Raw genomic sequence first — 26,480 nt, 5'->3', positions numbered from 1 at the left:
GACACAATTGCCTGATAAAGAGCAATTACAAGGCAAGCACAAAGCTGCTTCTGAGCAGCTAGGGCCTCAAAGAACATATCAGATGGGATTTCAAGGTCTCCAGGATCAGCATGAACTGCAGATTTATGCTGGGGTTTAACAGTGGCATTCGTTTCTGTTAGCACTGCTGCATAATGAGATTGTCTTTTAGAGTCAACATGTTTTTACCTTGTTTTAAGGCCAGTTATTTTTTCCAATGGAGAAAGCACTGCTGGTAATTGCTAACGTCCATAAAATGTACTGCCTGACCTCACTCCAGGGAGAGGAATTGCTGTGGTCACCCATTCAAGGATGGAACATTTTGCCTGCATGTACATTGCAGTCATTAATAAGAATTACCCAGGAAAAAGTTTGCAAAGCTGATTTTGAAAAGGGTTCCACCAGGAGGATTTACAATGTGGCCAAGGCTGTAACTTTTATAGCACCTCACTCCTTGCGCCGTGTTTCTAACTTATTTGCACCGGGAAAATAGGAAACCCTCAGTATATAAAAACTATAAACTCAACAAAATCAAAAGAGAATTGTGGGGGGTTGACCCTAAAAAGGAAGAAAGCCCAAGGCTATGAAGAGAAATACCACTGACAAAGGCACTTGGATGCCATGGCAGTAAGTAGCCAATGCATAGGAATATCTACTCTGAAGAGATCTTGAAAGAAATTCGCAGTAATTTGCTGTCAGTACATACAAACTCACAAAATGCAATGGAAATTCACATTTTAGGTAGTAGAAGTCCTTCAATGTGCTTACATCAGAAAAGATAAGTCCCTACAGAAAATTACAACTGGCTGAACACTGCAGCAAATATCTCCCTCCCTGTACAAGTATCAGATTGATTATTTGCACTCGTTCATTCCTTCAAGGAAAATTAATGTGAACTAGAAGGGCAAACCTAGTCATGGATTTTCCAGAAAGGCAACTTACATATTCATTATTGATAACAGTAATGAATACTGATAACTTAATTTCAGTACTCGTAACTCAGAAATAAATCTAAAAGCTATTTCACATTTTATTTATTTATTTTAAATCACCACCATTCAACAAGACTTCCTGTGTCAGTGTGCCTCTAACTTACACTGCTATTCTTTCCCTCCAAGGAAATGCAGATATTAATGGGTGCCACTTACAATAAAGGAAGAAGCCTTATCTAATCTTAAGAATGGAACTGTCCATTCATTAAGAGCATGTTTTATTTCAATCTACCATCAAAAGCTTGATTTCAAGGACTTTCACTACAGAGATGAGGTTTTTATACAATAAGTACATCACAAATTGAGCATCCAGCGCCAGCATCAGTAAATGAAGCAAATGTGATACAAAAGTAATAAAAAATTGAATGAATACAAAAGACTACAATGTCTTCCTGAAGTGCTACATGCCTGGAAAAAAAAAAACAAAGAAAAAAGAAAAAAGAAGGCAGGGAAGTGACTAAAGTTGGTGGAGTGTTGATGTCACAGAATTCAAAATCAGTGAGGTCTGTCTTGCACACACACATCAGTCCATTTCACACTGCCAGGTGCTCCAAGGAGCCTGAAAGCCTCAGAGTTCCTTGTCACACGTAATTACAATCCTCCAAGAGGGCCACAAGAGAGGCTCATCCACCTGTGTCCTGTTCTCACAAGGCACACCAGGCAGACATCTGTTTCCTGCAGAAACTGGAAACATGCAAACAGCCAAGTGTCTGCATGATCAGCATTCTCATTAATTTCAACTTTTCTCTCCCATCTAGAAACAGGCCAGATCTGTGTCTCAACAAGCTGTGTTTGCCACTCAGCATAAAAAGCCAAGAATATAAATTCTCAGTGCCCAGGTATTTTCCTTCAATACAAATATTTTAAGAGGCAACAGTTAGGCCTAAACACACACACCTTCATGGAGCAACAGACCCCTCTGAGTTTTTTTGGTGATGGAAAATTAGTACATTTTCAGTTAGTGAACATATTTTTCATACAAAGATCTAGAAGGAGAAGTTGCTCTGACACAAGGGTGTCAGCAGCAGCCAGTGTTTGTGGAAGGTGCTTACAACACTGAGGGGAGCAGGCAAGGATTATCTATCCATGGAAGAATTCCTGACTAGAAGAAAAGTAAAATAATGGAAGTTATGGAGACCAGTATGGCTCTTTAACTGCAGATTTTGTCCAGACTGATTTGTTGCCAAGTGGCTCCTTTCTCTTCTATGACTCCTTTCTCTTCTATGACTCCTGCATGCTACACAGTTTTATTAAAGAATTGAAGTCGTCAAATATCAGAACAAGAAAAGAAACAAAAGGGAAACATGCTCCTGTTCTCCTATTTGAGATAAAATGACAGAGGGCTCAAGCTGTTTAATTCAATATTCATTTTTCTAAACAAAAGGTTCTTTTCCTGCTCTTTTTCCCCCCCTCTCCACACAAAGCTTAGTGTCAAGCCACCATTTGCTTCTAGATCTCAAAATCTCCATTATCATTTTCAGGTGCAGAGTACCCTAATGGATGCAATAGCCCAAGTGAGGTTCTCAAAGACAGCATAATCAGCTCTGGTTGTGTTATGGTGTCATTTGGAAGCAGCAGGAATGTACAAGTTTTACCATTCCTCCAGGAGATGGTACAACCACCACAATATAATCTTGTGCTAGAAACAGTAATACCCCAATTTCACACTTAAAAGTAGGGATGCAACAGCACACTGCAGGCCCTTCCAACCTGGTGGGTTGTTTTTTTTCTGCTAGGGATTTTATTTCCTGTGAAAATTGAGCGTTGAGTCCATTCAGTATAGCCCAGGTCTTTTCCTTCAGAAGCATTATAAATTTTAAAGCTGCTAACGTGTAAAAGTGGCTGCATAACAACACAGTTCCCTTTTAATGGTCTCTTCATCCAACTCAATCTCATCCTGATTAAGAGGACATATAAAAGGAAATAAAACTCCATACTTTACTCAGAGGTCTATCAGCTACTTTTACAAGAACTTTTCCAGAAGCTCTTTTGACCTTACATTGCTTAAGTCAAAATCTCCCTTTGATTTCAAACAGGAGTCATGTTTAACTGACTCCCCAAACTCCTGTTATCAGACTCTCACTTCTTTAGCACTATACTGAAAAAACTCCAGTGAGTACCTGATGCCAAGGCACTGGTCAAATGAATGGACTGAAAAAGAGAATTTCTATTATCCTAACTTAAAAAGTGACCAGGATGCCATCTCCATTGTGAAACTCGGACAGCTGAAGTACTTATGTAAAAAAATGTTCAAAACAGGATTGAATCTCAGGAGGACAAAGACAGCCCTAAAGGAGTTTTCTGAAAATGGAAGGGAACCTAAACTTACTTTTGAGAAGACACCTGTAATTTCAGGAGAAGGCACTGAGTTGTGTTGTTTTCCTCCACACATTAGCAGTCTGTGCACTGTTGACCAGCAAGCCTGACTAAAAATTGAGTCTGTTCTGTTCTAAAACCATTCAACTTGCTCAGGGTCTCAGCCAATCTTGATTTATTCCTTAATACCACTGCCAATAAGAGCTGTGGGCCATCTAAATTTGAGGCTGTTAAGGTTTGTCAATGTTCTCTTCCTTGGAAGAGAAGAGGGTGATTATTACAACGACATGTTAATGGCCCTTCAGTTTAATCTCAGTAGCTGGATCAATCACCCATGAAAGGGCAAGAGTTATATGAAGGCAGGTGGCATTTCAATTATCATGGAGCAGAGCTGCCTTGCAGTGCCAAGGTCAGTGTGAAAGCACTGATGGATAAAGCTGGCCTACCACACCGTTGTGGGGCCAGATCCCATGGGCACAGCAGTCACACAGAGTTCTGCCCTGGAAATACAGAATATCACAAGCTCCAGAGCCTCTTAAAGAGCTGAATTCACACTTGCAGGTTTTAGATATAAACAAGGTCATTTGCACCAAATTTTAGCAAAACTCAAGCTTTCATTAAAGTCCCTAAAAAACATGGCAGACAGAAGTTTTAGTTTAATGCATCTACATTTAGCTTGGTGCCACCACACTTGGCAAGCAGAGCACTGCTCATTTTTTTTCCCCTGATTAACAATATCAGTAAAGCATCACTACTTACACTGATCCTGATTACCTCACTGAGCAGCTGCCCCTGCCTTCTCACCTTTGAGATCTAAGGAGCAAGCAGGTTAACAGGGTGTCCACTCTAACTGACCTTTGATACAAGTGCAGCTGCTACTACTGGAAATAAAAGAAATCATTATTTGCAAAATTTAAGATCAGAGCCCTCTAATCCTTATTCATGTAAGTCTCATTGGTTTGTAATGGAACTAACTGCATCAGCAAAAACAATTTGAAGAGAATGAAGTACCAAAAAAATAAAAACCTGGTTGGCAAGAACAAGTTGTAATCACCCACAGATACCCAGGGGTATCTATCTGTAACTCAATTAGCCTTAGTGGAGTTTTGTTGGATTTGCATTAATAAAGCAAAGAGCAAGGGTTAGTCCCAAAAATCTCTCAGAAGGGCCAGGAGTAATTTAGGAATACATAATAGCAACAAAGATGATGACATGGACTACATGTCCATGATCTAGTAGAGACAGCAACTGATACTTGCTCAGTTCAGTCTGCACTGGGTTTTAAAACTTAAATGCAGATTGAGTAAATCCTGGTGGGGTTTTTTTTCCTAGAAAAGGAAGAAATTTGGACTGAGAGAAAGTTTTATGGGAATTTGGCATAGCTGGCTTCAATTTGTTTTCACAAACAGCATTATTGGCCTCTGCTACAGCAAAGCATTTTTACACTGTGTCTTATATGCTTATAAAGTGACATCAGACTCCAGATTTCCAAGGAGTGAGGTAGAGAACTCATTGGTGAAACAAGAGCAGTCTGTTTTCTTATCACATGCAAACGACACAAGATCTGCAGAGACTGAAGTGCATCTGCTGAAGCATGGTAAGTTTACAAGTTAATGCAGGTGGTATTTATTGAACACTATGGAACAGATGCTTAGGAAGTCCTGAAATATTCCCAGAAGCTGGGAACATGTGATTTGAAAATTATTCCTTCACTTGGAGGCCCAGGTATCTTCTTTGGAAAAAAAAAATAACACTGCTGGCCACAGCTGTTTTCTAGAGTGATCAAAGTGACTGGAGGTAGCCCTTCCTAAGGTCAGGTTAAATTCCCTCAGGAGTGTTCATCCTCTGGATCCCATCACAGGCTTTTTAATGAGTGAGGCTGTATTTCCCATCTTCTTCCTTACAAAGAGCTTGATGGAATGTTTTCTTCAAACTAGAAGCAAGCTAGAACAAAGGACTCTACAAGTATGAAAAACTGAGTACTGGATGACACAGTTCCCAAGGTTTCTTTTTCTTCTAGACCTTATTTCAAGTCAACCCACTTCCAATCTCTGCAGACACCACACTGAAGAGATTTTCACACCCATTTTCTGCTCTGCAAAGCCCAGGAGCTTCACATTGTAAAATTGTGAGCTCCTTTCCAGCAGGTGTAGACACTGTGGGAGTGCAGAAGTTCAGTCTCTGCTGGTTTGAAGCACTGCCCTCAGCTGCACACCCAATACAACCAGAATCTGCACTTTGCAGAGTTCCAAAGCCTCTCAGAGCTACGAGTCCTTTTGTAGGAGGCAGCTGAAATAAGTTTCCAAGTGCAAAAAGAGCATGAAACTCCAGTCATCAAAAGTTTTGGGTGTTTCAGGGAGGGAGGGCTCTGCTGAGAATCAGCCAGTTACCCAAAAGATGTTTATGCATGAAAGAGAGAAGTCCAGCCTCAGGAGCAGTCAGGTCAAGCAAGCCTTGCACTCCTCTGCTCTAACAGCCTAAACAAGGATGAGAATAGAAAATTCAGAAAGATGTTTTCACCTTGATATGTCAGTCATGCAGTCCCCTAGCTCTTCCAGTCAACTCCCTGTTGTTGTGAGTCCCCACAGGAAAAGCAGTTTTTTCTGCCTCCTTATAATGATCAGAGCTGAATCATTGCTGCTGCTCCAGGTAAGCAAAGCAGAGGAAGGAATGAGCAATCAGATGCTTAGAATTCTGCCAGACACTTCACTGCCAGGACTGACACCAGCTTGTTTCAATGCATATCATTACTGAGATCATTTTTCATTCCCTGCTTTAACAGATGACAATAACTTGAAGAAAAAAAACAAGCTGAAAAGCTATTAAAGACTTCTGCTGGTTTTAATTAAACTGTTCTATGCTCCACATAAAGCTTAGAGGAAATACAGTGATACTTGAATCTTTGTCTCAGCCCACTTGCAGAAGGATAATGACTCGCCACTTTGTGCCCTATTACCATCCCAGAAATAATAAAGGCAATAAAATAATGAAACCAGTGAAAGATACGGCCAAGGGCAAGGAGCACTGTGGCAACACTGCCTCAGTTCAATTCCATGCTGCCTTGGAAGTGGATGTACTGCAGACAGTGTGTTAAATACAGAAAAGGTGGGAAAGCAACTCGTAACATGAAATTTTTCTTCTCTGAAAATCTAATATTGCGCAGTGGTGGTATCTTGTCATCCTAACCTTCCACCTGAAGACATAATGGAACCCCAAAATTGAGGATACATACTTCAATCTTGGCCCTCCAACACTGAGCTCAAACTCTGCTGGAAAATTCCACATTACCTCTCTACCAAAATGAATGAATTCTGGATCAGTATGGACACATGGAAACAGGAGTATTGTAGAATCACCCAAAAGAAGGAAACTGCTTTTTATGAGAGAAAGACTCACAGCTTGCTGTAGCACAAGAGTTAACATAAGAGATTCCCAAATTAAATACTGTTTTTGCAAGCTTGTGATGTTTTTTAAGAAATGGTATAATATGTAGGCTATAAATACAACTTTAGGGATAAAAGTGAAATGCAGCTTACATTGTAAAAAAAATTCAAACACTCCCTTATGCATAGTCAGCATTTCATTAAGTGCCTCACTGAGCTTTGTTTTTTCAAATATTTTAGTGAATTTTTTCAACATGAATTCACTTTAAGTGAATGGATTAGAACAGTGAACCATAAACAACTTCTTAAATTTATTATATAACCAGAACATGCACATAACTTTTGAAAGTTTATTTGCATCACATTTAAGGAAACTCATCCAAATACAAGTCAAATAGCCACGATAAATGGAAATGAAAAAGAAAAGCAAGGACCTCTTTTTCCTAGACAAATGTTCCATCAGCAGGAGTCCCATTATTTGTTATAACAATCTTTAACTTGTAATGACTCTGAAGAAGACTGATAACAGACTGGTGGGAACAGATGGAGTGGTGCTGTTAATTATAGGCACTTAGCTGCATCAGACCCCATGAGTTATTGCTAACATTTCCCACTAGGGAGGAGAATCACTCGCTTTTAAGTAGTATGTTGCTTACTAAGCTGGGAGCATTAGCAGTCAGGATTGCACTAATCAGTACCAACAACATAAAGTAAAACTCAACTGTGAAAAAAACCCATAAACATATTCCCTGAATAACCCCTGGACTATTTAATTTATTTTTTTTTCTTCTCCAATCACTTCTAAATATGAAAGCTCTTCCATGAAGATTTAAATTTAGGTCTCACTAATGAAATCTCCCTCAGAAGTTTTCTAAGCATCTGACTAGCAGGAAGATGAAATGAAATAAAGGATGTAGGATAGAATGTGTGCAAACCTCTCAGGCTGAGTGAAGCCAAGAACCTGCCAAGGGATTCACCACAGAAATATGGTCTTCAGTCTTAAATAAAAAAAAAAACATGGAACCAACTGGAAGCCAAATGAAACTCTAAGTCCAGTATTCAACCTGATGCCATGTTTTAGTTTGCAGCTTCTGAGGCTTTGCAGTGTCTCCATAAGCATTAGGAAAATCCAGACCATTAAAGAATCCTTATGTTCTGACATTTAGTCACACAGTAGAAAACTGGAATGAAATCTGTCTGTAAGTTTTCCATGGGTAATTAGCTCATTTGTGTGTACTTATTAGCTAAAAGGGACTTAGCCATAAAGGTCAAGGGGAAAAAGATGGGTTTTGCAGCTACTGTGAAAGCAGATACTAAGAAATACATCAAAATTTAGGGCCTAAGAACAGCTGTATAAAAAAGCATGCACTGCATAAACACCAATTACAGACTGCATGAAACATGACTTGCATGCTAACTTGGGTTAGAAGTTACAACCTTCAGTGGATCTGAGCTTGTAAGTAAACATAAGCTCACTTCTCACAGGCCTTGAGCACACATCCCAAGCAAGCCAGTCTCCTCTCAATTTCAATGCAAACTGCTCATAAAAAAAATCCTAGAATTCAATAAAATCTTTCCTTCTCTCCCAGGGTATCTTCCATAATCTTCTGAATCAGTCTTAATGTAGCAATGAAGAAACTCACTCCCTACTGATACTTAGGCTATGACCTTACCAACACACCTAACAATGAAATGCACTCATTTTCCAAATAAGTAGTAGTTATATTTCATTCAATACATTCAATTAAATTTCCAATCATTCATCAGATTTGAAAACAATCCCCTGTACTTTGTGTCACAAACACATTAGCATTGATATTAGGGCAGCTCTTGAAAAAAAACAACTTTTCTCTGTAATCCCATCTACAATTTCTGGTTAAAAACCCAAAGGAGCCCCACATATTTAATACTTACATTCAAACTTGAGGACCCAACATCCAGTCAGAACAGCCATCATGCATTTGACAGTAGTTGGCATTGGAACATCAGGGATAATAAGGTGAGTTACTAGGAGAAAGATTAGATCAGTAAAACTAAAAGCACAGAAAAATCAGCACCATGCCTGGCTGAAAAGCAATCAATCATTATTTAAAGAATAAACAGACTATAATAATTTATCAACCAATCTTTCCAGCACAAGGCAGTGATTTTTGAGACTATGATCCGAGTTAGTGGAAGAGCTATTAGAAATTTTGTGGTTTTCAACTTACACTTCCTGTGAAAAAGGTTTTATAGTTCTACACTAACACTTAAATCTTCAACTGAGGCTCCAGTTTATAGGACAGCATTTTTTTCCAATTCTTTTAGAGTTATATTTTAACTCTGACAGGAATCTTACTACTGGATCTCACTGCTTTAATTCAAAGCTAACAGAACTCCACTCAAAATTCTGGAGTAGTAATCCAGAAGTGAAAGATGGTAGGGGGAAATTACCTTAGCATTTTGTTCATGAGCACTCCAAAGGAAAAACTAAGAGGAGGGATTAAGGTAATGTCCCCATCCTCAAAAAGGGGAAAAGAACTCCAGCAAACCTCATAATCTGGGTTCACCAATCTTAATGAAGAATAAAGTCTGAAGGCAGAGAAGCCATGTAAGCTTTCAGTCAATACCATGCTCTTTTCTTGAGGCACCATCTGCCCGAAGTTCACTTCTGGAGAGTAAAAACTTTACAGGATGTCTCACACAAGCACAGACCTTAAAGTTGGTAAAAGATGGGTAAAGAGAAGAGGTCTCTGAGGAGACTTTGGGATTTTAAATAACAGACAATAAACTGCCAAACTGTGGCTCCCCCAGAAACTTCCTGCCTTGATAGCCACTCAAGCTTTATATGTGTTTACATGCAAAAAACCATCACTCCACTATAGCTACAACTCAAGGATTTCAGAAGCTGCACTTCCCAGGAGCAATAAAAAGCCCTGCTGCAGGTAGTATCTTAAACAATAAAGTGCAGAACTGGAGTTACTTATATTCGGACAGAGACATTTCAACAAGACTCCGTACCTCTGCTGTTAAATTCAGTGCACCTCTGGGCCTTCAGGACTGCTGCTAATTTGCTCAGCAATTTCTCCTGCTCTGCACCAAGACTGCTCCCCAGTATGCCAAGGGGTCCATTTCTTGGCTGGCTGGAGCTCAGTGCCTGCATGAACAGAAAATTCTGCAATGAGCTGAATATTTGGGAACATAAGGAAAGCAACTTACTAGACAGGTTTTCAAGAATATAATTTTGTATCATTTTGGAACACAGTTCATGACAAGCTTCATGGACAGGGTCCATGAATAAATCTCCATGTAACAAACCAGCTCCACAGGAAAAAAAGCTTCACATTAGAGGTACTTAATTTAGTTTATGTAAGGTACTAAAATACCTCATGGATCAGTTTTTCTTCCTTGCCCTCTTTGTTGCTTTTTAAAGACACTGGGGTGCACACATAGAATTGTTTGAACACTGTGTAAACAGCCTGGCAGCTTGCAGTGTTGAACAAGAATAAAAATCCCAATTAAGCAGTAAAATCTCCTACTTTTAGCTAAGTATTAACAACAGATGTGGTACTGGGTAACTCACAGAATTAATAACTGCATGTCCTTTTAGTAAAAGTCCCTAATACTTAAACATTAGTTGCTTACAGGGCAAAATGGGATTTTTGATGTGGGTAGTATTAATGCAAAGTAAGAGGAGCTTTGTAGAGCCAAGGGAGGGATACTTCAGCTCCTGGATTTTCCTAAATACTCCAGATTCCATAGCACAGACACGGTTTTGAGATCCAGTTACCCCACAGCCTCAGGCTCTGGATCAAGTCATCCATGTGAGCCATTAACCATCCCCTGGCACACACTCACCCCAAAGCAGATGCAAATACCAAAAATGGTTTGTTTGGCACAGAAGAGCTGCATATTGTATTTGCTGCAGGTGGAAGGAACAGCCACATTAGTCCTGGTTTAGCTGCAACAGTTTACTTTTGGCCCCTGGGTACCCTGTGCCCTCAATGAGGAGGGATCATTGCAGGCTGAACAGGCTGGAGTAGATATGGGCTGCTTCTATCAGCCAGGTCAGCTTAATCCTCATGCATTAGGAAGCACAAAGCATTTCATTAAAGCAGTAACTTGTTAGGTCTGAGTACCTGATTCTGGTTACAAGTCCTGAGAAGTCTTTGTCCAAAGCAGGAGGAAAACAAAAACCCCAAAACAACCTCCCAAAACCTATTTTCTACTGCTGAGCTGATATTTTCATTGTTGGACAAGGGATGATAGTAGAACAGCCTTTTAAATGCACAGAAAAAGCACCTGGAACAAAGACTGCTGCTGCTTGCAGACAGTTTGGAAAGTAGAACAAATTTAGATATGCAGAAAAACAACATCAATAGCAAAGTTCAAGCAGTGATACTTGAGGAATAACACAGGCTTGTTCTCCTATAATAACGCCACAGTACAAGAAACATCTTTTGTCTTCCCAGATAAAGGTGTAACACAGAACTTCATAGCTTGTCAGTGTTCCATATACATCCTAGAAACACTGTCCAAGACAGCTTCCCAGCCTATTTTAAATCTCCCTGTAAAGCCGGTGATGCACTGTACTTACATCCAAGCCTTCAATATTTAAAGGAAGAACTCACGGCTTGTTGTTTTGTTAAAAAGCAAAACACAAAAACAAACCCACACAGACATTTACCTCAGAGGGCTGGTTAAGTGAAAATGATTCATTCTTCACTGGTAACATTAGCACAGATTTCATCTTTTGGCTTTCTGCATAGTCCACAGGTCGCAGACCAAATATATTACTGGCAAAACAAGCACAGATGGGTTTAAGTAAATAAAATGTGACTTGATTCTTAAATAACCGAGCATATTAGCTGGGTAGGTTTCCCTCCCACTTTCTTATTAATATGTAATTTCAGCTAAAAGCACAAAGCTTCAAGTAAGAATTGCATCCAAGACAGATGGATACTGAATTACAAGCTGCTGCGTTCAGCTGAGGAGCAAGGCATATTCAGAGCAGAATGTTCAGTTAAATAAACCACAGTCCTTGTTAAACTATTTCAAGATGCACTTTGCTATCATTTGCAAGACCCAGAAATTTCAGCTTTAATCTTTCATTGCAGTCATATAACCAAGCAATGTATTTTTGGCTTATCCATTTGCCATAAAAGAAATGCCAGAAGACTCTCCATAGTGTATTAAACATGGGAGCTTGATGTGGTTGTGCTTTTATGGGGAAAGCTATCTGCTTCCTACTTGGGAGCCACAGCTCCCTTGCACTTCCAAAATCCTAGTATGCATCTCGTTTTCCCTCAGTGTACTGGTCCACAGTACACATTATAGCTAATTGAGTCAGATTTTAGTTGGTTTGCCAATTTTGTTGAAAGCTATTGAATGTAGGTGGCACCTCATAGTTATTAGTTGTGCTTCCAGACTGATTTCCTCTTTTAGCACTCCTCAGACAGAAGTGATTGCTATAAACACATCAAGCTCAGCCATGGCATCAATTTCCTCTTCACACAACTTTGCTGCTGCAGGACAGTAGTGAGGGGAGGAAAGCCTGAAACTGCTGAACAGGTATCATTGCCATTAGCAAACAGGAGCCTCTGCCAGCACTCTGGGGAAATATTCTGCCTGCTTTGCCCTTTGTGAGAATAATGGCTGTTGTAGCTGATCCTCTTCTGCCCATCTCACGCAGTTCTGGCTCTCCAAAGGCATAATAAAAGCTCGTTATGGAGGGGAAGCTTGTCATGAGAACAAAGCCCTGACTCAGTGTCTGAAACCTGGCAAGCTTAGTCATCAAACAATGAAACATTTAAAGAGGTCACAAAACCACTGCAGCTTTGAAGAGCTCTCTCTTGGCCACACATTCCTGTGCAAAGCAGGAATCCAGGAAGCTTTACAGGGAATTCCACATAAAGCCATAACCCAATCCAGCCCAAAGAGCAGCTCAAATTATCAAGTCTCCACTCTGACTTAACTGGGAGGCTTTGGCCAGCGCTGAACTGAAAGACATATCTGACCCCAGCACCCTTCTTTGCCCCTGGCTGAGCCCTGCTCACTAACACAGCCCCTGGGGAAAACAACAATCCTTAAAAATCCCCCACAGAAGAGTCCAGGATGGTATTTTACACTATTACCAATCCCAAGCTTTTCTGTGCTACTAATGAGCACAGTGCAGGCATAATACAAACTCTGCAGACTGAAAGATAATTGGTTAAATCTCTGCCCAGGCCTGGCAGTTGCAGCCCATTAAATATTGTCATGCTGTTCCTGCTTTGTCATGCATCATCAGGGTAGCTCTTGCCCTTTCTTTAAATAAGGCCAATATTCAACTCAAACTGCTGCAAGATAAAGTTCCTTTGAACAATGCATCCAGAGACAGGGGGGAAATGTATATACATATCATCAAACACCCCAAAAATCACCTTTAGATTAGCTGGCTGACCTTTCACTCTGAGCTAAGCAGAGGGAAGAAATCCCTGCATGTCACTAGTAGAGATTTGGGAGTGCTTTTCCCTCCAAAAGCACAGTGAGGTTCTTGACTGTTGGAAAAAAATCATGAATGTTTACCATAGAAAAAGACATAGACCATCCCAGATAAATATAGAACATTTTTTGCCGATTAAACTGTACAAATACGAGCTCCAGCTCCTCTTTCTGTACTCACAATTTTTTCCTACAGTTTTAAACTTCTTTCAGTTCCTTCTTACTTGAGTATTGTGAATAACAAAGGGCTCTTTATTGCATGTTAAAGTGGCATAGTTAAATTGTGACAAACTTTGGAGCTGAGGTCTGAAAAAGGAACACCAGCACAAGAGATGGTTTAAGAGTTTAGAATATTTTCAACTAAGCAGATTGTTGAGCTTAAGGAGAGTGAGAAAATGTAGCTGAAACAGGAGAAAAGAGGGTTTACATAGTAAAAACCAATACAAGAACACATGCAAACGACAGATTCTCAAGTTGGAAAGTGTTGTAATTTACTTTTCAAAGAGAAAGGATGAAAACTACTTGTACTTTTTTAGTAAGGCAGAGGAATGGGAACCAGAAGCTTTAGGGAAATGGTGCTCATATCCATCTTTATCCAACCCAGCTGAACAAGGGAAATCACCCACCTTGATCAAAGATGAGTTTTAATCCAATATTCAAAACTGAATTAGACATGCACATTACATCCATCCTAACACACAAACAGTGTTTTCAGAAATACCAATAACTCTGTGTGCTCCTCCTACAAATCTGGGTTTGCTGGGAATGAGTCCAGTGCACATGATAAGTCCCACACTCAGCAGGAAGACACAATTGTTTCTGCTAGAGAGAAATTAGCAATTTGTTTAAGCTGGAATACAAGGTCCCCAAGGCATCCTCCTTTCTACCAGAATTCAAATATGCTTTCTGGAAGTTTTTATTTAAACATTCCAGAGTCGGATGTACCCTTGGGTGCAAGCAGCCTTCTATTAGCCAATCCTCAAGGTACTGAATAGTCAGTAGGGGGCTGTTACATCCAGAACAAATCCAATCCAAGAGCAGGATGGCTGTGCTGAGAACAAAGAGGAGCCCAGTGAAGAGCAACTCAATCAAATCTGAGTATGACTTTCCATGAAATGACATAATACTTTGTAATTCTTTGTAATCAGGACTTTTGAGCTGCTCCACCAATCATGTTTTGCCCCAGCCCCACAAAAGAGTTCAGTAGTGAAAGGAAATGCTGCAGCCAGGTCTCAGCACACTACCAACTAACTCCCACGTGGAAATATGACTGGCTCAGGGCTCTCCAGGCAGCACATGGATTTTGAGAATGTGCTAAGTAGAAACCTTTCCTGAACCTGACAGAGGGAAGAAAACCTAATCTGTGTAGCCAGAAACACCATCTGAGATATCCAAAGAGAGCCAGGATTTTAATTAACCTACAGTCAGCAGGAAGTTCAACACACTGTCTTACACTTAGGCAGCAAAGACCTGCACTATCTTGACTCAGGATAAGGAGACAAAATTAAATCAGTGTCATGGGTCTAATGCCTCCTGGAATAACTGCAGGTTATAATAATTTTTGTCCCTGTGCCATTCATAATTGCAGACCATGGTCTACCCCTAAGCATTCCCACAGGTTTGTTCAGAGTCAGATTCGCAAATCCTACACCTAAAAAAATAGAGCAAGACAACAGTTTTTACTAATGCTAAACTTATTGTGCATGAAGAACTGGAAAGACAGCCCATTTGAGTGAAAGCATTTAGGAAGTACTGTGAAATTGCAAATGCACAGATCTAATTTTTCAAATCACTTGGCTTGCTGTGAAGCAAAGAAAAAAGGCAAAATTCAAGCAGGTTGAAAAAAGCCATAAAAATAAAAATTAGTTATGTGCAGGAGATTAACGTAAAAAAATTAACAGGACCACTAGGACAATTAATAGGTCCACTGGTCCATATAATATTTTTCATTTGTAGTTTGTATCTCTCCCAGTCAGTGAAAACTTCAATGAAGTTGTGGACAACTGAAGTGCCACAACTATTAAATCTCACCGATTTCCAAAAAAGAAATTTTGCCAAGGAATAAGGAAATCCCAGGATTAATTTCTGGCAAAAGAGGAAGCCCTCATCAGTTCTTGTTTGGTCCAGAAGATATGTGGCTGCTTCCTGTTACATAGAGCCATTTCTTAATGCACTACAAGTTAACATGAAAGGAGAAAAAAAAAAGTGCCTGAAAAGCATTTAGAGCGTGCCCACTCCATGGGTTTGTGAATATCTGATATCTAAATCTTAAATGGCAAAGTCTCAGCTCTTTGGATATGGTTGTACCTCACCCAACTGAGGTCTCTCAGCTGTAGTTGCTTCCAGATAGATCCTACATCCCTCCACACCCCAGTGGGTCTCACCTGCCTTTGGACCTGCTGGCAGTCAATACTGCACACCTTTAAAATAAATTTCACCTGGCACAACTGAGTATCAATCTCTTCAAAACTACTGCTCTAAGCAGGCTGTTCAACACAAGCTCTGTTTTCATTCCAGTAGATTAACTCTTCAACACACAAGGGACATTAAGACACAAAACTGAGTTAATGCTACTGTTAAGACAGCAGCAAGACATCAGTCACTTCTGTGAGGTTTCATGCCATATATTTCATGGTGTCCCAAGTAACATTTGAATGCATTTGTCATGTTCACATTTTACTTAGTTTAGATAAAGTAGAACACTTAAGTAACCACAGCAAAACAATCAAACTTTCCTCTGCACTCCTGTGAGATAAAGAAGAATCACTTTGTCCCACCGTATTAAGGAGGGCCCTCTCCTTGGCTGAAATTTAATTCATTGCAAGCCTGAAGAGTCTGCAAAACGACTAAAAAGGGTTTTATACACCAAAGAGGGGAAAAAAAAAGTGAACTAAAATTAGACCAATTTATCCGTTTGACAAAATTGGTTCGGTGTAGTCTTAGCTCACACACTGCACACCTCTCAAGTTATGGCACTTAAGAAAATAAGCCTTGGAGATGCAAGTTCTACTCATCACTGCTTCGATTTCTACTGTAAAGAACCTAAAATAATAATGTGAAGGTGAGCATTAAGTACAAAGAGACCAATTATAACTAGCCATCATGAAATGAACTATAATTGCACCATTTTAAGTGATCAGCCTGTTCTCATCTCGTTTTTAAAACTGTGGTCTGCTGGTTTCAGGGATCTAGGGAAAAAAGTCACTGAAGAAAAATAAGCTTCTTATCAGATGTGACTCCATTCTAAGGGAACCTGCATCCACTAGGAAAAAAATTAACCTATATGCAAGAAGGTTCAAGTCCACTTACCTAGACAAATCCAACCACTGCTTAATTAGGACTACAACTGGCAGAGGCAGTGGCTCCAAAAACACCCTGTTAAGATTTGCAAAGCCATGATCCAGGGAAAGATCACTGGAATTTACTGGGGCACAGGAGGGAAGGGAGGCACAAGTCTCAAGACACACTGCTCTTGTTTCTATCGTTTCTTGGCAGTATTTGGAAGAGGTCAGGAGAGCAAGCCTGAACACTTTGCTTGTATATCTATTTCTCTGTGGCTGGGATGCTCTCTGTAAAAATAAGGGAGGGGAAACCCCAACCCTGTTCCATCATCAGTGCAATTGCAACACACACAGTGGCATTTCAGCCAGAGATAGAGAGCCTATGAAAGATCTGGAAGCCTCAGATATTCCAGGAGGGATGGACAGGACTGAATTTGTGCCACAGCACCCAGACAAATCACACAAAGATTAACGGCAGCTGAATTTGTTCTCAGAGATTTTAACTGAACATTATCTACATTGAGTGAAAAGTTAAAGCAGGGCTTAAGGTTTGCATAAATCTCCCCTTCCCTGATTAAAAAGCTGCTGTTTCAACACAGTCAAGTTTGCTCATGTAGAATGAGCTGAAAGAGGTTCAGCTTGACCTCTGTTTGTGAGCACATGCAGCAGAGACCAAGGCTAACAGGATCCCTGCAGAGTCCACAGCTGGCTTTTGGAGGCTGGGCTGTGCAAACCCACCAGAGCTGAAACCCTGCCACAACCTCACAGCAAAGCTGTGCTGTGCTTGCAAACACCAAACACGTGCTAAGTGTGACACAACCAGTTCCTCATATTCAAGAGGTTTGAAAATCTCTGAAGTTGTCAGCTTTTCCAGGTGCACCAGTCCTTGCTGCTCAAGAACAAAGTGAAGATGAACAACTGATCCTTATTTAACTTTTTCATGCTGAAGTCTTGAAAGCTTTTCGCTTTGTTTTGGCTTTGTCTTGTTGTTTTTTAAACTCAAATGTATTCAAGATTAAGACTTTATGAAAACCCTATGCTTTCCCACAAAGCACCTTAATTCTGTAAGCTTCGAGAGCGTGAATACTGAGAGCTGAAGTGATTAAAGTGAACTTATTTATACTTCTTCATGTAGCTGCCAAGGAAACTTGTATCATGCTAGACTTCATCCTGTTGTGTTTCTATACACAATCACACACCCCTATTAACAGCTTGCACTGGACTCAAATTTATACACACAGGCCCTGGCACAACAACAGTACAACAACTAAAGTTACATTTAATGCCTGGAATATTAACAGGCTGCAGGGTTATTCACAGACTGAAAGATTCTTTAGCACGTCCTATGCACAAAAGCCAAGATCTCCAGAAGACCTAACTGTATAGAAGAGTCAACTGAAAATATTACTTACCTCCTTTTTTTAATTAAAACGTGTACTAAGGATTAGTGCTTTGATCCAGAAAGGCAAAAATGAAAATTCCAAATCTCTGCCTGCGTCTATGTCATTTGTGGAAACAGAAGAGACTGGAGCAAAATGCCTTCTGCTAGCAAGTAGTGTAGCAAAAGACAAAAAACAGCTGTAGCAGTTCAAAATCATCTAGCTCAGCATCTTAGAGCTGACAGCAGCTATAAGAAGATGCCAAGAGGAAAGTGTAAGATTCGGGTGAGCATATGTTGTTACTTTCCTCATACAGTCTCCAGTACTCCAGTTATCTGTGATTCAGGCATCCTCAGAAAAGCTTAGGAAAATGCCAAATGGAAAGGAAACACCAACCTGGAAAAGGACACATATAACACCCACCCCCTCACTTGATATAAACCCCATTTATCACTAGCTGTGCTTCATATTCACTCCACATCCCCCCTGGCTGCTGCAGTCCCCGTGTACTCACACTGCATCCCGGGAGGCGCCGTGCAGGAGCAGCAGCTCCACGATGGCCACGTGCCCGTTCCTGGCGGCGTCGTGCAGCGGGGAGTCGTTCTGGTAGCCCGTGGTGTTCACCAGCGCCCGGTGCTGCAGCAGCAGCTGCACCACCTCGCTGTGCCCGTGGTTACACGCCTCGTGCTGGGTGGGAAAAGGCACGGGGGGAAACTCAGGTGAGGCAGAAATCACAGAGGGACTCCTCCTGCGGCAGCTCATTGGCTTTCAAGTACTCCATGGATAGCCAGGGAAGATGATGCAAGGATACTGTATCGGGTTCCTGACAGGAATTAACCTGGGAACCCAGCACTGACAAAAAGCCCTGAGAAGAACTGAACAAAGGCCAACTGTGTGCAAATTACACCACAGGGAACAAAACCCTCCAGATTACACTCTATCAGGAGCATTCTACAGGAGAGGAAGAAGTCAAGGTTGAAAAGAACCTTTTGTTTATTTTCTGTAATTCAATCAAGCAATTTTTTCACTTCACTACTTGATATATTTCCAAACCACTGAGGACACGAGGAACCCATTAAATACAAACATTGTTTGGAACAGATCTTTTTCGAGTTATCCTAGCTGTATTTTCTGCATTTGCAGAGTCACAGGCTGATTGACTTCGTGGCCTGCCCTACAACCCAGCAAAGGAGAATGACACCTGGGCAGGTCACTGGCTGCTGATGAATTCTTTAAACCTTGTTTATCATCACTTCTTCACGTTGCATAATTCTCTGGCACCTGAATGTGAGTGAACTAAAATATCAGAGAGGAAAGGAGGGATGAGTGAAATCTGATTAGAAGACAGATGACAGAAAGAAGCCTTCAACACTCACCAGTGGTGTCCAGCCAGCATTATCTTTGACATTGGGATCTGCCCCATTTTTTAACAGCTGCTCCACAGCTGCTAAGTCACCCTACATGGGAAAAAAAAAGAATTATGAAAAAGTAATGAAGAAAATACAGACATACAACACCAGTTTGAGAGATGCCCAATTATAAATGTACCTGCAATAAAAATGTAATGATATAAGCTTTCCATGTAGATATTGTCAGGATAACAAAAGCTTAATTGATCTGGAGACCACAGTTAATTATTGTTGCTCACTTAGAACCACCCACACATTTTACAGAAATACATGTATCTGGATAAAAACCATGCATGTAAGAAAATTAATTCAAAATAAATGGAAAAGTCTGCACTAATTGCAATCTGTCCACTACAGTCAAACTTCAAGGATTAATGTCAGGAACATTTATTGAGAATTTCCTTGTCCAGACTGGATTTTTTTCAACCTAATCTAAACAAACTGGCTGAAAACATCGCTGAAATAAATTAATAAGCCTGACAAGCTTCTAGAAATTGCTTTTCCACAAAAGGAAAAGAGTTTTATTTAACACTGCAATTACTGCTTTATATTGAATCTCACTGACACTCTGACAGTTACCTACCAAAACAGTTTTAATTCACTTTTTGGAAAAATGCTGTATTCGGCTTTCATGTAAGCAAGGAGGTGTGCAAAGGGTGGAAATTGATGCAGAGGCTACGGAAAAGAGGCTGAATAGACATGAGGCAAAGGAAGCAAGAGGGCAGAATTTGTGAATCAGAGGTTTTGACACCCTGAAAAGCAAAGTTGGTAATAAGATTGGAGCATGTCCAGGTGCAGCTATAAATAGGTAAGGAGAAGGCGCCTGTGGAGGCTGAGGCAAGGAGATCTCTGCAGTGCAGGCTTCAATTCTTATTACTTTAGGCAAAATAAAGTGTTTCAAGACAATTGCTGACACTTAGCCTGCACCAGGGTACTGTGATCCCAAATGAAGAGACTATTAATATACAAACTGGTATGTAGCTCTAGCCAAGGCCAAATATACAAAATAAAACAAAGATCTGAAGGAGAGAAACTTAATCCATGATATACATATCAAGTTCAATGCCTTTAAGGAGTGGAAAGTCAAGGAATTTCTAGGTGCTACTCACAGCATGTCTTAGAAAATGTGAGAGAACACTGTATTAAGCTTTAAATACAATAAGAACAAACTTAATCTGATTTTGTTACCAAAAAACTCTTTGAAAAAACAAAGCAGCTTTAATCTTTACTCTTTAAGTTAGAAAAAATATTAAAACAGACTGCTCTGCAAAAATAAATCCAGCAAGCAACAATTGTAAACTCAAAATTCACTGAAATAATGCTGAGACTCACTGGCTTTATAACCATCAAGCAAATTAACACATCAGAGATAAATTTCATGCGTTATATTCACAACCTGGATATCCCAGCAAAATGTTACCTTTCCAAGCAATTAAAGGATTCTAGCAGCAGCATATTCTTCATGGTTGCAAGGTAACAGACATACATCAAACCTATTCAGAGGCAGCCAAGACAGCGCTCAGCATTAAGATCCTTCCAGATAGAGAGAACACACAATTATCTATAATGAGCGAGAGCTGAGCTTATCATTTAAAGTTCAGTTTGCAAACATGTACTGCAAAGGGTTTGACATTTCAGGAGTACTGCTTTAAAGCAGGAAGCACAGCTAATAATTTGTGTGGGCATCAGATACTATCACAGCTTTTCAGATCAGTTGTGTGAGCACTGATTTGTAAAACATCACTGTGGCTTCATCAAAGGAAATGCTGCTGGTGTGGACACCAGGACTGACAACATCCCCTGACTTAAATCCAGGCCCACGTCAAAATTAGAAAATTGGTGTTTTGCAGCTTACAGAAGATAAATATTGTCATCATGTCATCTGTAAATGGAACCTGCTCCCTACAACCGGCACGGAGCACTGAGAGTGACAGCAAGGAGGGAAAGCTGTCATGAGCTGCTGCAGTGACTGGATGGGCGCTGCCGATCAGCATTACAAAAGAGATGTTAACAAAACACAGCCAGGAGAATGGTCTTTTGTGTCCTCAGAGGCTCTTCAGTCAGCCGGCATAACTTATACATTTAGCTAAAAAAAGCAGAAGACTAAATTTCAAGTGGCAGACCATTGTTTTATCAAGTCCCTCCTACAAGCAGGACCACAATCACAGAATCATTTTGGTTGGAAAAGACCTATAAGATCATCAGATCCTACCACAGGTGCCTCTGATATTTGCCTGGATCTTCCAGAGGCTGGTAACAGGTTTAGATTACAAGCCAAGTAACTGTGATCCAAGAGTAAAAAAAAAAAAGTGGTTTAGTTATTTTTTACATTAATCATTTCTATCAAAGTTGATGGAATTACTAACATTTATAAGCTAATAAATGCTTTGCTAAACTCTAAACAAGAGTAAGGACCATGTAGGTGCAAATCCCAGCCACAAATCTGACAATTCCATGTCTTCCCCCCACAAGAGCGCAGAAGAAACTACACCTATTAGTATGGAATGACTAATTCCAACATGCTGCATCAAGATGTGCTTTGACTAATGCTGAAATTAATTTTGTACATTTAGTTCCTTGAGTATATTTGATGCAGCAGGAAAATCACCATTTTTCACTTAAAAGCCATAACCAGGGGACACAAGGAGAGACCCTCTTAGTCTGCAGCAACAGAGGGGAAATGTTAAGTGGAGACACTTCTTGTTCAGAAAGGGAACACCAGGTAGAAAAATACTCCTACCATTAAGAATTCACAGGCAGGTGTTTATTTTGAAATCTAATTATCAATGAAGGATTACATCCAGCTCTTGAAGAGGCAGGAGCTAGTGCAGAATGCAGAATGATCCATTCGGAACAAACAAAGCTCAGGACATTTTATGCTCATAAGAAAGCTCAGCTGTAGTGACAAGGCAGCAAAACCACGGGTTTGCTCTTCCTCAGCACCGCAGCTCCCGGGAGCAGGGGAAACCAGAAAAGCAGGAAAGGCACTGGGGCCCTCTGTTGGCAGAGCTGGAGCCGGCAGTAGATCAGACAGAGAAGAGCATTTACACGGCTTTAGCACTTGCTCCTCCCAAGGAAATTTAGTTCCTGCAGCCACGGTTGGCATAAGCCCAGAAAATCATCTCTACTTGGCTTACACAAGGATGTTGGAGTTGTTCTTTTTCTTTTCCCTTAAGTCCTGAGTTTAATACATATGGTTAAGAACTTCAAGTGCTCTTTCAGTCCTGTTTCACAGGGTTGTTTTTTTTTTTCCATTTTACCCTTTACAATTTCCAGTAATCAAAGTATTTTTCACTGAAAAGTCAAATTACTAAATAAATGAAAGTGTATTATACCAGAAAAAATATTCTACCAGCTAAAGAGATTGATCCAAAGAGTTAGGACAGTACATGATGATGAAGCTAAAAACCTGCACCCCTTCAACTAAATACTGCTTCCTTTATTTAAAAATTTAATCAAGCAACTTCAATCTTAAGGTCAAATAAATGAAACAAAAAACAAAAACCCCTTTCAAACACGATGCCATTTGCTTGTTTGAGCTGTGGGGGAACTAGATTATTTACAACTCATAAATGATCAAGGAGGACAAATATGAACTAAAGAGCTTACAGGAATTGTCAACTCTTTCCAGGATCCTGCAAGTTTCTCACCTCAAAATCATTCAAATGAATTCCCTATACAGCAGACCATTACCTAATAACAAGAAGCTATGCCTAACCTTAATAAAGGGAAAACATGCAGGAAGTTACCCAACCTCAAAAACATTACAAGTAACAACCAAGCATTATCAAAAAAGAAATAGTAATTTGTTTCCAGGCTTCCAAATCAGCGCTTGAGAAGATGGACTGCTTTGACTCATGGCCAGTTTCCAAGTCTGCAAGTCTTGCACTTGAAACCCACTGCACTATTTCATATTTGCCTTGACCTCTTTTTTCCAGGAGGGAAGACGTTCTTCTGTGACCCATCTCTCAGATCCAGCACCAAAAGCAAGGAAGTGCACAGCTGCCTAGGTCAGACAGCTGAAAACAAGATTTAAAAGCCATCCTGATGTTTGCCATCACGTGCTCACAAAATCGCAACATTTCTCTGCTCTCCCTCCAGATGTGTTTTTAACTGGTAACAAAGCGATAAAAGGAGCACTCTCACAGGCTCAGAAGGAATTATCTCACTGTTATTTTACTGTGTTAATTATAATAACCATGAAGAGCCCAGCACAGCAGGCTAGCCACAAGTGAAGCTTTTCTGTGAGCCCTCTTGAGAGTGCAAGGAGGGAAAGCCATCATGAGCTGTCAAAACTAAAGGGTCCCTGGAACAGGAGGTAAACCAAACCTGGTAAAACAAAACTGGTGCAAATACACCATTCTCTCTCTCTTCAAACTCACTCGATGCTCTGCATAAAAGCAAATTTCTCTTTCCTCAGAGCAGGGACAACTCCTCATTTCCTTCTAACTGGAAGCATCACAAGCCTTCTCCCAGCTATTTCCCATCCACTCACTGTAACAGTGCATCTGCTGCCAAGGTCCTCTGTTACCCTCTCGTGTTGCAGCTCGCTGTCCCTCTCCCTGGAATCCATAGTGGCAAAATTCCACTGTGCTCTGCCCCATCACCTCCCTCAGCAGAGCAGGAGAAGCACAGGCAGCACTCAGACCTGAAATGCAGTGCCAAGGAACTGGGTGGGAACAGCAGATTTAGGACTCCCCTTTAACTCGTTAAGTTGTGCTCTGCTCTGACTTAACTGCCATGGAAGAACAGGTCCAGAGAACAATTTGTTCTCTTAGTGTGAAAAATTCCCATATGGAAGGGCTGATGATGGGGCAATTTCCCCATCAACAATTCTAAACTAGTTTAGAATATCTGGAGTTGAACAGGCCACATTTTGGATTTTAACTGAGATTTTCACCTTTAATGACTGTGAAGATAAACATGACTACTTCACGTTTATTTTCATTTAAGTTTCACTCAGCATTAAGTTCATCCACATTAGAACCTTTCTTGAGAACTATATTGATTTCAGTGAAATAATAACTAGTAGTAGTAAATGGGACAACCTCTCAGAATCATTAGAAACAGCACAACACCCTTACTTTTCATGTCTGCTAAAGTTGTTTATGATCCCTTAAATAAGAAAAAAGGGGGAGTTCAATTAGCTTTAATTAAATTCTGGGTATTAGACCCTAACTGCTAATGAAAATAATACAGACTTGTTTTTATAATTAATGAAGTCACAGAGAATTAGACTTCATTTTACTTTGGGGGAGGGTGGCAGCTACGAGTCTGTTTCCATTTACACACATGGAAAAACATTACTGGCTGCGAAAACAAGAAGAAAAAAAAATTGCCCATAAAACAAAACTAGAAGAGAAATGCTTCTTTCACAAAAAAAAAAAAAAATCAGAACTAATTTGAAGGGAAAAAACCAAACCAACCAAACCAAAACCAACAAATCTAAAGGCCGCATTGAGAATATAAATATAAAACCTGGTATTTTCAAGACCAGTTTGAGAAAATACTTTTATCAGTTCATACAGGGTTCCTGCAAGTCGAAAGATCATAACCAAGGGATCGCTTTCCTTGTGTTTAGTTCCTATTCAAAGCAAACTTTGGGATCACCCTGAAGCTCTACCTTGCTACATAAGCCTTTGCTAATGAGCCTCTCAATGAATATGGAGCTGCTGGATAAAAACCACAGCAGAACTAATGAGGAACAGAAGCCATTTCCCACTTTAGCTCAATAATTATAAACATCAAAAGATAACACCAAAAGGAACTCACACACAGGACTGAAAAAGCCCATCCCACTTCCCACACTCCAGCTGGAAGTCAGCTTTTTTTTTTGGCTGTACCAACGCCAATAAGAAGTGCCAGCAACACCACTGAACTTCAATAATCAAAACATGTTTATCCTTTTTGTCTACAGCATGAACTGTTTAGTTTTCCCTCATTTATCTTCAAAATGCTTTGCAATGAAAAACCACTTTATTGGCATATCACCAATACGCCAATATTCCAACAAGATGCAGGGATGTTGTTTCCTTAGATGAAATACCCACGTTCCAAAGAAGCATCAGGCATATTGCTGGAAACCATACCTGTGTGAAAACTTGTCAAGGCAGATTCATTTTTTTCAGAGCCAGTCAGTCATGACCGTATTCATTACAAATCCCCAGAAAATCACAGAAGGGTAATTTGTAAACAGCGTTTTAATAAAGAAGAATATGCGGGACTTATGACAAGAGCCACCAAGAGATCTCTCCTTCAAAGCTCTTGAGTCCTGTGAGGACAATGTTTCATTTTCTCCCCCCTAATTCCATATTAATGACATCAAATACGAGATCTGAACTAAACTCAGCTGACACTTGCATTTAAAAAGGTCTCGTGCAGCAGGAGTGGCTTATTAGAATACCTTTGAAAGAGGACGCAGTTATTTATCAAGAACAGCCTCTGTCTCACCAGACAGAAGTGGTGTATAAATGTCAGGTGCTTATAGAGGAATCAATTCTTCCAGTATATGCAGTTTATTAACCACACAGCTTTTGTATTTCATGATTTAGCCCAAAGTACATTTAAATTGCCAGGTTACAAACTCTTTGAAGTGACCTCCCAGAAGGGAGCTGCCACTAATGCATCTGATGAGTGGGACATGTTTTACCCAGTTTTACAAAGAAATAACAGCAAAGCCAGGAAGTTTACCACACCAGGAACTGGTTAAGATATTAACAGCATAATGAGTGATAGCTGTCATTCCAAGAATAATATTGATCGCATATAAAGCTGAGAACCACCCAACTCTGTCCCTTCCCTCCAGAGCATAGGGCTCAGCATGGGAATCACAGGGTGGTGCAGCACCTCATTCCCACTGAGCCAACAATTGCAGCAGGTGGTGGACCTCAACACTTACAAAATAATGTTTCACATAGCTATCTTTATATACATAACTCAGATCTTGTCCTGGCTGAGTTACCAGCTCAGACTGAACCGATCAAGGTCACTCAGTGAGACCTGAAATACTTCCTAAACTCCTTATGACTAATCAGAGACAGCCTTCTGGCACACAAGGGCAAAACATTTAAATGCTTATCACTTTCTAGAACTCACAGGTATAACTGACACTGTAACACTTTGAGTTTCCAAGTACTATCATCTTTGATCATTCAAACAGTCATTTCTTTATGAAATCAGAGAATCAGGTTGGAAACTTCCCAATAAACCTAGAAGAAAAAGATCACAAAATGAGCTTTCC

The 26,480-nt window shown here is 40.2% G+C and overlaps 1 protein-coding gene across 6 annotated transcripts in view; it reads right to left on the bottom strand.

Annotated features, from left to right (window-relative positions):
• The window catches only part of BARD1 (BRCA1 associated RING domain 1), a 72,685-nt gene that overhangs the window by 34,228 nt on the left and 11,977 nt on the right, over nt 1-26,480 (bottom strand). For 4 of the 6 annotated variants that reach the window (XR_015288850.1, XR_015288848.1, XR_015288849.1 and 1 more), the window contains exons 5-9: nt 19,208-19,288; nt 18,346-18,518; nt 11,376-11,484; nt 9,710-9,845; nt 8,624-8,716 (exon numbers count right to left, since the gene is read on the bottom strand). Coding sequence is in view for 2 of the 6 variants with exons in the window: in XM_023930412.2 (XP_023786180.2) it covers nt 8,624-8,716; nt 9,710-9,845; nt 11,376-11,484; nt 18,346-18,518; nt 19,208-19,288 (592 nt within the window). In the remaining 4 variants the exon portion in view is untranslated. Of the gene's footprint in view, nt 1-1,211; nt 5,804-8,623; nt 8,717-9,709; nt 9,846-11,375; nt 11,485-18,345; nt 18,519-19,207; nt 19,289-26,480 lie in introns of those variants that run through there. The other 2 variants (XR_015288851.1, XM_086896299.1) reach the window with 2 other exon arrangements.

The sequence above is a fragment of the Cyanistes caeruleus genome, chromosome 7 (genome assembly GCF_971803275.1).
Source record: "Cyanistes caeruleus chromosome 7, bCyaCae1.hap1.1, whole genome shotgun sequence".
NCBI classification, from domain to species: Eukaryota; Metazoa; Chordata; class Aves; order Passeriformes; family Paridae; genus Cyanistes; species Cyanistes caeruleus.
Note: the sequence above shows the minus strand (reverse complement) of the source record. Positions and strands in the feature narration are given on the sequence as shown.